Raw genomic sequence first — 14,638 nt, forward strand, 5'->3', positions numbered from 1 at the left:
CATAGTATAGTAAGGCATAAAAAGGCATAAAAACGTCATAGTATAGTAAGGCATAATAAGTCATAAAAACGTCATAGTATAGTAAGGCATAAAAAGTAAAAAAAATATCATAGTATAGTATGGCTAGTAATATCATAGTATAGTGAGACATAAAAAGTCATAAAAATGTCATAGTATAGTAAGGCATAAAAAGTAAAAAAAAAACGTCATAGTATAGTAAGGCATAAAAAGTAAAAAAAAATATCATAGTATAATAAGGCATAAAAAGTCATAAAAAAGTCATGTATAGTAAGGCGTAAAAACGTCATTGTTTTGTAAGTCATAAAAACCTCTCAAAAACGTCATATTAAAGTGAGTTATAGAAAATATCATAGTATAGTAAGGCATAGAAAGCCATAAACACGGCATAGTATGAGGCATAAAAAGTCATCACAACATTATAGTATAGTAAGACCTAAAAAGTCATAAAAACGTCATAGTTTATTTAGGCGTAAAAAGTCATAGTATAGTAAGGCAGAAAAGTTCAAAATGTAGTAAGACCTAAAATCGACATAAATATGTCATTGTATAACAAGGCATAAAAAGTCATAGTGCTATTTTCTGGTCAAAATGCTGTTTGGACCCCAGTGCAGATTCAGACACAGAAACAACCAGTAGTTTAGCAATAAAGGTTCTTTAATTACCACTGTTGAATTAGTATTGAATTAGAGAAAAAAAAGTCATTAAAGGTCAGGCATAAAATGTGAAAGTATAGTCAGGCATAAAAAGTAAAAAAAATGTCATAGTATCCTTACTATACTATGACATTTTTTTTGACTTTATAAAAATGTCATATAATAGTAATTTACAAAAAGTCATAAAAAAAACTTATTATTTCAAGGCATAAAAAAAATGCATAAAATCGTATACTATACTGCAGTATACAAAGACATACAAAGTCTTAGTAAAGTAAGCCATAATTAATTAGTTCATATATATATATATAATATATATTCATAATCATTTATAATTAATTACCATATAAACCAGCAGTTAGACCGACACTTTAGCAAGACATATATTTGTTCCAGACAGCTGCTGTAATCAAAATAAAGTTTATTTTCTTGAACATGGACATCGTTGACAGTGCAGTATCTACATTTCTTAATACGTAGATTCTATGGAAATGATACTTTGGATAAATAAATCAGTATAAAAAGCATACCATTAAGCCATTATAACCTTCATATTATAGCACTTGTCACACAGCTTGTCAGCCAGCATGAAAACTTGAAACAATTTTCTCTCAACTTGTCAACTGTTTTTTTTTTTTATTTCTACTTTGTGGTGAGAAAATGTGTGTAAGCCATTCATGACATAAAAAATGGAAAACCTTACTATCACATTGTAAAAAAAAAAAAAAAAGTGCTTACATTATTTAACTCAGGTTACTCATTCATCATCTGTTAGTCACATCAATTAGGCCTGTAAGTAATATAACTGGAGGCATGTCTAATATCTTAAATATAGCTTTAACATTTATATTTCCACTACCTCTTCCCTTCATTTCAAATATATCTGCAGGACTCAGTGCTCAACAGCAGCAGTATTAGCACATCACAATGTAGATAACATACAGTATACCGCATACATTCAGCGACACATCGACAACAAGATCCCAACTCACACACATTTGTGCAAACATGCATATTGTACAAGAATGCAGTGGACAGGGCGGCCAGCAAACGTACGCACTTTTCTTAAGAAAGGCAGCTGACATAATTCAGCTTCTTATCTGAGCGGTGACAGGGACACCAAATTTGAGGAAGTAATAATAAAAAAAATAAACAAAACGACATGTCGACAGTGTTCTCAACATCCTGTGGTTAGAATCTGCATGAAACACCTACATGTGTGAGAAAGTGTGGAGAGTCAGTTAAATGATCATAGTTTACTTAACTGGATATCTCAGACAGTTCTCAATAAAAAAAAAAAAGACACACACTTTGAGCTTCACAAACGTCACGTTAACTGCAGGACTGTTGTAATCGATTACATCTATCCTGATTTAGTTTGTGCAGCTGAGTTAAGAAAGGTTTATTGTTTGTGCCATGCTGCAGTCACAGTCACCCACAGGCCCAGCTCACTACTGCCCTCCATCGGTCGGACAGCCAACATGATCTCAGGTCAGATAATAATAACACAGGCAAAAAGGTTTTTCCTCAATAAATTGTGCAACAACCCAATAATTGATGCATGTGATTAATTTTTTCATTACATGGGGGCAAAAGTACTTGAAATAAAATGTAAAGTTTATAAAGACACAAGAAATCAATGCTTGATTAGCTGTTTGATCTGCTGCAAAAGCCTGAGAAGTCCTGTTTGATGTGCGCTTCCCTTGCATGTTGCACATCCCTCTGCTGCTCTCGTTAGGTGGGAGGTGGGAGGTGGAAGTAGCCTGAGGCGTGTATGGCGCCGCCTTGAACCCAGGGGCTGAAAGTTTCGGAGGTGTAAGGCGGAGGTTCGTCCTTGCTTGTGTCCTCGCTGACGTCGGGCTCGACGTGCAGCGTGGTATCTGGACACTGTTGGTGTTTCTCGACGCTGTCGTCCCTGCGTGTGTTTGTGCTGGCATCGCTGTGAGATACGAGCTCCTGTGTGGACCTGGAGACGCTGCGGTTGGGTAGACACACGTAACCTTCTCCGTAAAAGGCAAAGTTCACAGGGGAAGGAGAGTCATCAGATATGTTTGGTTCTTCTTTCTGTTTCTCTTCACGCTTGACGCCCACTGAATTGTTGCTGGACTCTGACACCTGACAGAGAGACACAGTGCTGTTTAGTATCAAATGTAATGGCTGGAAATTAATTGATAATTATTATTTGATAGCATCAGCTGTCTAATTGTCATTTGCTAATTTATAAACTGCTGTGCAGTATGTGTTTGTTAAATATATGCAAAAACCAAAGTGTCAAAACAACACATTGAGGTTTCATGGGGGTTGTGTTGAAGTATTTCTTTGACCTGAAGATGTGACTTCCTCCAGAATAAGAAACAGTCAGTTGTTTTGACATGTCAGTTTTTTAGTTGGAGCTGGAGGATCACAGGCTCTCTGTATTTTTGTGTCTATATTGAACAGTAGATATTGAACATTCAGATTCAGTTAAATTCAGTGTTCAATGTCTTTTTGTGTTAATTTTTGATCAGTGTTGGGCACCTAGAGAACCTGGCTGTGTCAGTATCTGACCTGACAGAAGATGTATGGCCCGCTGAAGCTCAAGGAGGAAGTTTCAGAGCTGTTAACCTTCTCAGGAGAGACGAGCAAGTTGCCACTGCTCCAGAAGCTCTCGTTCGTCTCCAGATGCTTTTTATCAGTGTCGGTGGAGGGCCACAGCGAGCTGCAGGGAGAGACAGATACAGAGTAACTCACCCCGTCACACAGGTGGCACAACATTTTCATCTATGATAGAACGATGATTAACTGCTGTAATGTCTGCTGATGTGTTACCATGTAGATATGGTGTCGTAGTTCTGCTCTTTGCTGATGGACAAGTCCTCACTCTGCGTGAAGGTCTGACTGCTGGCGGACTGGATCACAGAAAATACACAATGACTCACGCGTCACATTTCAAACAGAAGAACTCAGTGACTGATTAAAACAGGTTCAGTAAACTCAGTCTCACCTTGAGCTCAGACAGGATCTTGCTCTTGCCTGGAGACGGGACCGAGTCCACCCACACGATCACCTTCCTGTTTGTTCCAAATACACCATGGAAAGACAGAGTTTTATTTAACATGAAAAATGTGCACACACCTGTCACTAATAAGACTGTCACTGGGATGTGTGAAAAACATGCCGAGTGGATACCGAAGGAATATTTGTCCATCGCGGTTGGAAAGCAATGAGAGTTATTGATGCTTAAACATTTTAAACTTTTTGGCGCTTAACTTGACAACGTTTTAGACGTCTGTTCAGGCAATTTCAAGTTTTGGGGAGTAAAGGACGCAACACGAACACAGTGTGAATACATGAGCGACGTACCTTCGACACGCTGGAATGGTGCAGTAGAGTGTGAAGAAGACTGCGACCACAAACACACTGCTGAGAACATACACCAAGGTGGCGAGGGACCAGGTGGCTGTCAGAGAGCAGGAAGCAGAATAAATGATGATGATGATGATGATTTTTACCTCTGAATTAACTGGTCACTTCCTCTTGTGCATGTTGTACCTGCAGGCGAGATCCAGTCCACAGGGTCAGTCCACTCGGACGGGATCCCCTCGTACTCGGAACCTTCTCCAAGGAAGACCAGCGACCGGACTCTGACCTGGTAGCGCTGGGACCGGGCCGCAGACGTTCTCGGTAAGGTCACAGAATCCTGGGATACGTTCAGCAGGATGGAACATCCCTGATAATGTAATGCATATAAAAATCCATTAGATACTGTCTGCTCCTATTACGTGAACTAAATGCAATATTCTAATAATAATACAATTAAATAAAAGTTCCTTACCTCTTCCTGTGTCTTGTAACAGCAGACCTGATAATAGAGTTTCAGGCTTGAATGTTTGCTCGGTTTAGTCCATTCTGCGATCGAGTTACAGTCTTTCTCCCTCACTTTCAGCTGCTGTGGCGGGTTGGGACGGACTGTGGACCGAGACATGCGTTTGTAGAAGTCAGATTATCAACACATGCACTACAGTGCTGCACACAGCTTTACCACAGAGGAAGAAGAGCGTGTCATTTCTGTTCCCACGTTCTCATCAAGAAACAACAAGATGATACTTTACATTTTTCCATGAAGCCATTTAATGTTTTAAATCACTGACATGGTTAAACACTCATACTGTTCAGTAGTTATCAGCAAGTCATGTATAAATCAGGTCAGTCATAGTCAAAATTATATAATGTATTTAGCATTTTATTAAAAAATACTTTGTTTTAATGTTTTTTATTATCATATGTCGTGCTGGTTATTGTGACTATTCTGTGTTTATGCATATTATATTTTTTGGACAGAATAAAACCAAACCGTCTTGTCTTGTCTTCTTGTGGGTGATAAACAGACAGAGGTGCAGTAGCAACATTCAAACACTAGGTGGGGACACACATCACAGCTCTTCTGTTCGCCTGAACAGCTGCTTTGTGTGGTTTTGATTTGGCAGAACATTTTATCTCTACTCCCCCCCCCAGCATCCTTTCCCGCTCTTCCTCTCGTGTAATTGTTGTGACCTCTGTCTCGTGTCCACTCACTGTGTTTGTGGGCCCAGAAACTCTTGGTACTGTGTGCTGGTAGGAGCTCCAGCAGCAAATGTGCAGGATCTGCGACCGTCAGCGAGCAGCTGTACGTCAGCACCGTCCCGCTGGTCTCAGAACTGATGTTGGGCTTCTCGCAGCATCTCTCAGACCTGGAGGCAGCGATAAGGAGGAGGAGGAGAGGAACGGTCAGATAAAGGAATGAATGATAGCTGGACGGCTGCCCTCGTCTCAGCCCCAATCAGGTGGTTGTTGTGAGCGTCACACTCCACTTACGGTGCAGTCCGGTTCTGTCGACAGGCCAGCTGGTAGGTAATGAAGTGAGCCAGCTCTCTGCTCACCTCCCAACTGCACATCACCTCCTTCTCTCCTTCCAGCACACAATGCAAACTGGGAATCTGCCCAGTGTCTAGGGCCAGAGAGAAAAAGACAGCTATTAACAACAGCTGCAAAGCTCCAGACTTTTCTTCCATAAAAACGGACAGAGAGAGAAGATTAGAAATGTGAGGGAGGGAGATAAGGAGCAGGGTTCGTATCAGAACCTCCCTACTTGTGCACAATGATCCAGTACATTAAATATGCCAGCTAAATGGTTTTTCAGAAATGTCAAAGTTGAAGCAACATTATGCACATGCAGGGAAATGAGCCACAATTTTGTTAAATGATTGCATGTAGGTTTTAAATTACGCTCATTTTCTCTTTCTTTTCTTTGACTCACCATCTGGGGTCGTCCAGGTCACCACAGGACTCCAGTCGCTCCACTGGCCCACGCTGGCCCGGGCCCTCACCCTGGCCTTGTACCTGTGACCCAGACGCAACGATTGCTTCTCTAGTTTCACACTGGTGTTTGTGACACCCAGGGTCTGCAGGGAGAGCGAGGACAGATGCAAACATTTCACTCAAGGTCAAAGAAACATTTTGGAAAACGATTTTTTGTTTGTTTTGTTTCTGCTTCCTGTGCGTGGTAATACACAGAGCACACTGGATTAGCAACCAGCTAAAAGTCTGCAATACAAATACAAAACCTTCATTTGTTTTTAGCCAGAAAATGTTAGCATGCTAACATGCTAAATTAAGATGGTGAACACAGTAAACTTCGCCCCTGTTACACCAGCTAATTTCAAAACAGCTGTTACACTGTTTGTTTGTATCTTGTAACTAAAGGAGATCATTTTTGCCTCTTTATCTGTTGTCACTGCGAGATTAGCACCAAGGCTAACCGCTATCCACCTGCAATTGTTCTGTTATTCCCAATCTGAAAGTACGTCTCACATATCGATGCTTCGTTTTATCACCAGACTGAAGTGAGTACACAAATTTGAATAAGAATGGGTTCAGAGCTTTCACTGATTTTCCTGTCAGGGGAACTACAGTGGGTCTATATCAGATGTGTTTAATGCACCAGACACTGCTTTCATTATCACTGCTAAATATAATGTAACGCAGAAAGCTGTTTAGACGTCAGAATGCGTTGAGGAACTACAACAGCTCAAGTGCCCATTAAAATGGATCTCTTAAAATCCTGTTTCAGCTTCTACTTTTGACATTTCATTTGAAGTAAAACATTTCAGAAATATTACACCGCCTAAACCTTCGGGATTCTGAAAAGCCTCTCCACAATTTCAAAAGTGATGAATAATAATGTGTCACTAGCAGCACATGTTTTTTTTAAACTCACACTCCAGTTGTCATGTGTCTGTGCTCTGTAGCTCAGCTGGTACGTGAGGTTTCTGTTCAGGGTGGAGGAGGAGGGGTAGGGGCTGGACCAACTGAGCCGTCGGCCTCCATCACCTGCATCATGTGTGGACAGACCCAGCGGTGTGCGCGCTCTCACTGCACGACACAAACACAAAAACACGTACACTTGAGCAGCTGAAGTGACGGCTTCTCAAATCGTAAACAGCTGACGTTACTGCCTCATCAAAGGTTTTCATTGGTTCTCATTCATTTCTGTAACCATCACAGTCGTGACTGACAAACTCACGCTGCTGAGAAAGACGCCAGGGCTGGTGTGGGACGGACGAGCAGGCGGTCAGCGTCTCGTTCCTGAGGAAGAAGACAGTGTGTTTGATGCCAATGCCAAACGCACTGGTGTTATATTTACACTGGACGGTCCTGTGCTCATCCTGGACAGGTGGACTGTACGGCACGCACAGCTCACTGCAAGGACATGGACAAAAACTTTGTTTGCAATATCGCACATATATTCATCATCAGATTCATTCCCAAACATCCTTTTCACGTTTGTTCCCTCTGGTTCTCTCTGGTCTTCTCCGCTTTAGTTTACCTGCCGTCTTCATCCGTGAACCAAAGCTGCAGTGGTGTGTTTCCGTGTTGCCTCCATTTGCAGTGGACGTGGGAATGGTAGTTGTTATGGCACTCTAAAGACTGCAGCAACAGAGACCCTGGGTAGAGAGGGAGAAATCTGGCTTGTAGCTGACTGGGCCGTGACTGAGTGAAAGTGCCGTTGATGGACATGAAAGTCACATATTCAAAATCTTATTAGTAAAAGTAAAAATGCAGAAGTATTAGGTGAAGGGTGCGTCTAAAGTAAAGGGCTTGTTGTCTTATATATGTACCTTAATGTGCAAACAGCATTTTTACTGTTACTTAACTTAAATCTAAATCCTATAAAAGTATTTCTGTCTTTATAAACACGTGTGCAGAAAGAATCCTTCAACCTGTTTTTGATTTAAATCCACTTGTTTAAAACCGTTGTAGAAATGAGCTTCTGTAGGAATTTCAGGCTTTAAAAAAGAAGAAACCTGTTGTGAAGCACATTTTAAAGATGATAGTGTGTTTTGTGTGAGAAACTGCATGAACTGAGAAGACCTCACCCTGTGGTCTGCTGAGGACGATGTGGGAGAGAACGCGTCTTGGTTTTGAAGTCAGAGAGCTTTTTCACACCGCTGTCTTTCCTAACCTGACCTCGTCACCTGAACCTGACCACAGCCAGGACTCTGCAAACCTCGGCCTCTTGTGTGTGACGCCGAGTACTTCAACAGAGTACTTTACATAGTACATGTACTCTGTTACATTTCACCACTGACGTTGTTCGTTCACTTATATGTATTTTGATTTGTGCCTCCTGCATCGTAAAACGTCCAGATTTAGCCGAGTTACAATCTGAAATATTCAACCCTGAAAGGCTTGTGGAGGCTTTAGTTGTGCCAGGTGAATACGAAGACTTACCGTTCTGTGCGTCGTTGCTCTCAGGGACGATACAACGATCCGGACCGGAGGAAAGAGCCAGAGGAGGGAGCGTCGACCAGAGAACGACCCAGAGGAGAGGCATCATTCCTGAGGGCTGCCAGCCCCGTTTGGTTTCCTCTGAGCTGGTATCAGGACACGACCTGAACTGTGTGTAATCATATCATCAAGCGGTCTGTAGAGGTGATATATAGAGACAGTAAGAGAGAGAGAGAGAGAGAGAGAGAGAGAGAGAGAGAGAGAGAGAGAGAGAGAGAGAGAGAGAGAGAGAGAAAAGAGTTCATTTACTAGAAATAATGAAGAAATGAGTCATGACAGCACAACCAGAAGTCACTTCTGCTTTGAGTGTCGGCTTGTTGTGGGATGTCACCACACATCCGCCTGCTTCTTATCTCTCTCTCTCACATGTCATTGGGTCTGATAAAAAACACACATGCACACACACACACACACACACTGACACACACTGACACACACTGACACACACACGCACACACTGACACACACTGACACACACTGACACACACTGACACACACTGACACACACTACTGAAGATACAGATCAGTGGTTTCATGTCTGTTTAAATATAACTAAAAAGCACAAAGTGTTCGCGTCCAAAGTGGCAGCGTTTTTAAGAAAAGGTTTTATTACTTCTGCTGAAGAGGTTTTGTTTTGTCGTTTGTCTGTTTATTTGTTTATTTGTTTATTTGTCAGCAGGATTATAATAAAAAAATACTGAACTGATTTGCTCCGAACTTGGTGGAGGGATGGGGGGGTTTTTTTCTCCGAAGTCTCACCATCACATAAGCAAAGAAGTACAGTTATAAAGGCCTTCATGTGTTAGCGGCTGCAGCGAGAGTGAGGTCAGAGGTCAGACTGGACACAGCAGTAGATACAGCAGCGGGATCATCATCACCGCCACACTGTGTCATACTTCTAAATAAACTCAGATGAGCTTCCTGTTGTCTCCCGCCCACTGTCTGTTCTGTTCAACTGGACTGACTGGGAGCTGCACCATTTTTAACTTCTTTTTCTCTGCAGCTTTTTATTTATTTATTCATTTTTGTTAAGATTTTTGTCTTAGTTGATCATGTAGGATGAAAACACGTCCGCCTCGGTCCACTCCTGGCTGATGTGTGACGTTGGATAAAAGTCATAAATGTACCTGCAGTAATAGTCAGAGTTTATTAGAACATCTGTTTATAAAACTTTTGTGTTTACGACCCAGTCACCGACACTGGAGCCCAACAACCAGGCGGAGCGCCGGGCTTCCTGATCAGCCATCTGCCCAACAAACACACAACTATGAAAAAGTTCTTTCAATTTAGCCAAAATTTCATGGGCTTCAAAATGATTTTATCATGAAATCTTTTACCTGAGAGTGTTGTAATCTTTTAAAAACCAATTTCTGCACTAAAATGAAATGCAGATTCCACTTTCATGAGGTAATTCAGGTCTCATTTTTGGTTATTTTGTTATTTCATACTTCCTTTTTCTTTTGAAGCGTGTTTATCTGCAATCAAACTTATCCTTCAATCAGCCACACATGTAACACCAATGTGTCATTTCTGAATCGAAATACATCCCGCATCTGAAAGTTCATTTTAAAAAAAATGTGCGGCATGATTCATTCTTTATTATTTTTTCCTAAATTAATTTGTAATTAACTATAGCGCTCTAATGAAAAAAGCATCATCTTTCAAAGGTAATTTACTTAATTACATATTTAATATTATAAATAACATAGATCTCTGTAGACTAATTCAAATAACTTGGTTTTAAGATCATTTTGTGGCTGAAACAAACTTGTTTAAAAAGGAGAAAATCTACCATTTCAGAAACAGTAGAACAGTGAGACAGAGGGGGGATTTTAGGGATCGATCAGGCATAACAGACGCTACTCGTGTCTTTTTAGATGCTGTTTATAGTGGTAGGTTTGGGGAAAACCCCCCCAGGAGGATGTGGGAATTCAACATCAAATCTGAAACCAAATAACCTTCACAACCTGTTATTGTCTGTGCTGCAGCAGGTCACACAGCAGAGCTCAGCGGCGGCTTCGACACTGATGAGAAACCAACAGCCGCATGAAAATCAAAGACAAAATGGAGTTTCACCCAAATACGAGCAAAGACGTGGAAAAGTTGCACGTGTCGATGAGTGAAGTGGCAAAACAACCGAGAAGACAAGAAGAAATGTCTCATTTACAAAGAAGCTTTTGAATGGCGTGAAGTCCTAATCATCGTGTGTGTGCGTGTGTGTGTGTGTGCATGTGTGTGTGTGTGTGTGTGTGTGTGTGCGCGGGTGTGTGTGTGTGTGTGTGCGTGTGTGTGTGCGCGTGTGCGTGTGTGTGTGTGTGTGTGTGCGTCACTGTCAAAATTCTTCTGCAATTCAAGTTATTTCTGAGTCACAGGATGTGACCGAGGATGACATCATCATCATTCATCCACTATCTCATTTCAATATCAGCTCTGAGGAAAACTTCTCTATGGTGGCACCGCAGAACACACAACGTCACTGCAGAACACACAACGTCATCGCAGAACACACAACGTCATCGCAGAACACACAACGTCATCGCAGAACACACAACGTCACTGCAGAACACACAACGTCATCGCAGAACACACAACGTCATCGCAGAACACACAACGTCACTGCAGAACACACAACGTCATCGCAGAACACACAACGTCATCGCAGAACACACAACGTCATCGCAGAACACACAACGTCACTGCAGAACACACAACGTCATCGCAGAACACACAACGTCATCGCAGAACACACAACGTCATCGCAGAACACACAACGTCATCGCAGAACACACAACGTCATCGCAGAACACACAACGTCATCGCAGAACACACAACGTCATCGCAGAACACACAACGTCACTGCAGAACACACAACGTCATCGCAGAACACACAACGTCATCGCAGAACACACAACGTCACTGCAGAACACACAACGTCACCGTGAACACACAACGTCATCGCAGAACACACAACGTCATCGCAGAACACACAACGTCATCGCAGAACACACAACGTCACTGCAGAACACACAACGTCACCGTGAACACACAACGTCATCGCAGAACACACAACGTCACTGCAGAACACACAACGTCATCGCAGAACACACAACGTCATCGCAGAACACACAACGTCATCGCAGAACACACAACGTCATCGCAGAACACACAACGTCATCGCAGAACACACAACGTCAGTGCAGAACACACAACGTCACTGCAGAACACACAACGTCAGTGCAGAACACACAACGTCACTGCAGAACACACAACGTCACCGTGAACACACAACGTCACCGTGAACACACAACGTCACCGTGAACACACAACGTCAAGTGACAAAACGTGGATTTGTTGCGAGGCTCAGAGCCGCTGAACCAACCAGCGAGTCTCTTTGACTTGATGTTTTCAGATGAATATTGTGTCTTGGAATCGTAAAGACAGATAAACATGAACTCTGTGCTCATTAGCTTGAAGCTGTGAGTATGTTGTAGATATCACAGTAGGACAAAGTTCATTTAAAGAGTATAAATGTCAGCAACATGACGCGACCTTTCACCCCCTCGGAGCCCTCCACCAGATCACAAGGGAAATCTCCCACTTACCTGCTGTAGATGATGAAGACTGCTCTTCCTTCGTCTGTCCGTCTGTCACCATTAGCTCCTCATGAACACTGTCGAGAAACTCTGTGGGAGTTTCCTCTGTGATGAGCTCAGTTTCCCCTTTCTGTCCACACTGACACTTTGGGCGTCTTTTCTTTTTTTTTGCTTTTTTTTTGCTTTATTGCGTGATCAGCTGTTTTTTTTTTTGCTTTTCTTTTGCAGACTCCAAACTGCTGCAATCAGTCCTTCATCTCTTCACACTAAAAGTCAGCGTGGAGGACGCAGAGAGCAGAAGACAGATGCAGTGACTTGTTCTGGAGTCATGTAGAAGCCGAGAAAAGACAAACAGTTCCACAGAGAAGCAGCTTTGTTTCTGGGAAAGTACACGGTGACTATTTTGATATTGAACTATTTAAGAAAGTGAGAAAAAAAACAGGAATTACAAAGGCTCCATAGAAAGTGGTAACAGTGAATATGAAATATAGTTCTGATAATCCAGCCTGTAACAAGCTTTTTACTTTAACTTTTCCTGCTGAAATGCAATAAATCAAACCAACTCTCCCCAACAGAGGATATATCTCTTGGTTTTGTGATTTGCCAGCTACATACGAGTATCAGCGGTTAATCAACCGCATGCCGGGAGATAAGAGTTGTACAGTTGCACATTTCCTTTGTGTAGCTCTGCCACATGCAGCCTGAAACCCCTACTCACATATTACAGATAAAATCACAAAGTACTCATTTCCATATTTTATCGTTCATAGCCACGTTCCCTTAAACTCTCACTTTAACTGCCACTTCAGAGACTTTTTACTTTTTCCTGCAAGTGACGCCTTTGAACGCCCCGCAGAGGTCCTGACCTCTCTCTCTCTCTCTCTCTCTGCTGTCTATCAGAAGTGGGTGGAAATGAACTTTTCATTCACTCACAAGCTGCTGCTTTCCATTTCTGTTGAGGGGGCAAAGTTTCACAACTGTGAGGCAGTGAAATGTTCAATTTCTGCAGCTATAGATTAGATTAGATTAAAATTAAATTAAATTTAGATTAGATTAGATTAGATTAGATTAGATTAGATTAGATTAGATTAGATTTAGATTAGATTAGATTAGATTTAGATTATATTATATTAAGATTAAGGTTTAGATTAGTTTAGTTTAGTTTAGTTTAGATTAGATTTAGATTAGATTGGATTAAGATTAAGATTATGGTTTAGATGTAGATTTAGATTAGATTAGTTCAGTTTAGTTTAGTTTAGTTTAGATTAGATTAGTTTAGATTAGTTTAGTTTAGTTTAGTTTAGTTTAGTTTAGATTAGATTAGTTTAGTTTAGATTCAGATTAGATTTAGATTAATATGTAGATTTAGATTTAGATTAGATTAGTTTAGTTTAGATTAGATTTAGATTAGATTAGATTTAGATTAGATTAGATTAGATTAGATTTAGATTAGATTAGATTAGATTTAGATTAGATTATTTTAGTTTAGATTAGATTAGATTTAGATTAGATTTAGATTAGATTTAGATTAGATTAGATTAGATTAGATTAGATTTAGATTAGATTAGATTAGATTAGATTAGTTTAGTTTAGTTTAGTTTAGTTTAGATTAGATTTAGATTAGTTTAGATTTGATTAGATTAGTTTAGTTTAGATTAGATTAGATTAGATTAGATTAGATTAGATTAGATTAGATTAGATTAGTTTAGTTTAGATTAGATTAGATTAGATTAGATTAGATTAGTTTAGATTAGATTAGATTAGATTAGATTTAGATTAGATTAGATTAGATTTAGATTAAAATTTTGATTTAGATTAGATTAGATTAGATTTAGATTAAAATTTTGATTTAGATTAGATTAGATTAGATTAGTTTAGTTTAGATTAGATTTAGATTAGATATGATTATGGTTTAGATGTAGATTTAGATTAGATTAGATTAGATAGTTGTCATTGAATTAAACATATTTGCAGTTTATTAATTATTTAAGTTTATTTTGCTGAAAATGCTTCTGTGATGATATAATATTAAATGTTGAGTATTTTGTTGTAAAGACAACTCCCCTATAACAGCTGTTGGTGCGTGGTGTTGAATTTGAGATGAAGGTGCTGATTCCTGTGTCTCTTGTTCTGACTCCGACAGACAAGCTGGTTTTGACTCTTTCTGGTTTCTTGTTCAGAGAAAGCAGTGAAGTTATGAGACACAGTGGAGAAGCATCCTTAGACAGATATTACAAATGAAGTGTGCGCAGCTGGTCCACTTTTAAAATCACATATACGTAACAGAAAATCTATGTTTCAAGCACGAGTGATCGCATTTACATGAAACTGCCACTTCATAATTGAAAATTTGTCTTTCACCAAGTTTCAACTTTCCCTTTTATATAAAGAAACATAACTGTGAGTCTTGACTTCACCCTGACTCACACAGGATTTCCAGATCTCCCTCTGCAGAGGCGTTAATAGTCGTATACAGAGTGAACGCGCTCGCCGAGGCTCGGTGTCCTGCTCCAGGACATGTGGCGTTTAATCCATCCACGCCAGAGTTACACTGTGTCGTTTCAG

The 14,638-nt window shown here is 40.5% G+C and overlaps 1 protein-coding gene across 2 annotated transcripts; it reads right to left on the minus strand.

Moving 5' to 3' along the window:
* Positions 1–1,078: 1,078 nt before the first annotated feature.
* csf2rb (colony stimulating factor 2 receptor subunit beta) lies at positions 1,079–12,238 on the minus strand. 2 transcript variants are annotated; one of them, XM_056400441.1, is made up of 15 exons: positions 12,083–12,238; positions 8,424–8,616; positions 7,519–7,636; positions 7,216–7,391; positions 6,910–7,064; positions 5,950–6,094; positions 5,508–5,640; positions 5,229–5,383; positions 4,489–4,622; positions 4,206–4,383; positions 4,017–4,113; positions 3,658–3,724; positions 3,483–3,562; positions 3,279–3,372; positions 1,079–2,789 (listed from the first exon to the last, which is right to left on the minus strand). In XM_056400441.1, exons 2-15 carry the CDS (start codon positions 8,527–8,529, stop codon positions 2,409–2,411), a joined length of 2,019 nt encoding a protein of 672 aa, XP_056256416.1. In that variant the 5' UTR covers positions 8,530–8,616; positions 12,083–12,238; the 3' UTR covers positions 1,079–2,408. The 2 variants fall into 2 exon arrangements, with proteins under 2 accessions (XP_056256416.1, XP_056256415.1); XM_056400440.1 differs by having other exon boundaries at positions 3,222–3,372; positions 12,083–12,237.
* Positions 12,239–14,638: the final 2,400 nt, after the last annotated feature.

The sequence above is a fragment of the Seriola aureovittata genome, chromosome 17, assembly GCF_021018895.1.
Source record: "Seriola aureovittata isolate HTS-2021-v1 ecotype China chromosome 17, ASM2101889v1, whole genome shotgun sequence".
In the NCBI taxonomy this organism is placed as follows: domain Eukaryota; kingdom Metazoa; phylum Chordata; class Actinopteri; order Carangiformes; family Carangidae; genus Seriola; species Seriola aureovittata.

Coding starts and splice junctions, on each gene's coding strand:
- csf2rb (XM_056400440.1), bottom strand. CDS start 8,529: ATGATGCCTCTCCTCTGGGTCGTTCTCTGGTCGACGCTCCCTCCTCTG. Junction 6,095..6,909: donor AGACACATGACAACTGGAGT/GTGAGTTTAAAA, acceptor CTCTCCCTGCAG/ACCCTGGGTGTCACAAACAC. Junction 5,384..5,507: donor CGACAGAACCGGACTGCACC/GTAAGTGGAGTG, acceptor CGCTGCCTCCAG/GTCTGAGAGATGCTGCGAGA.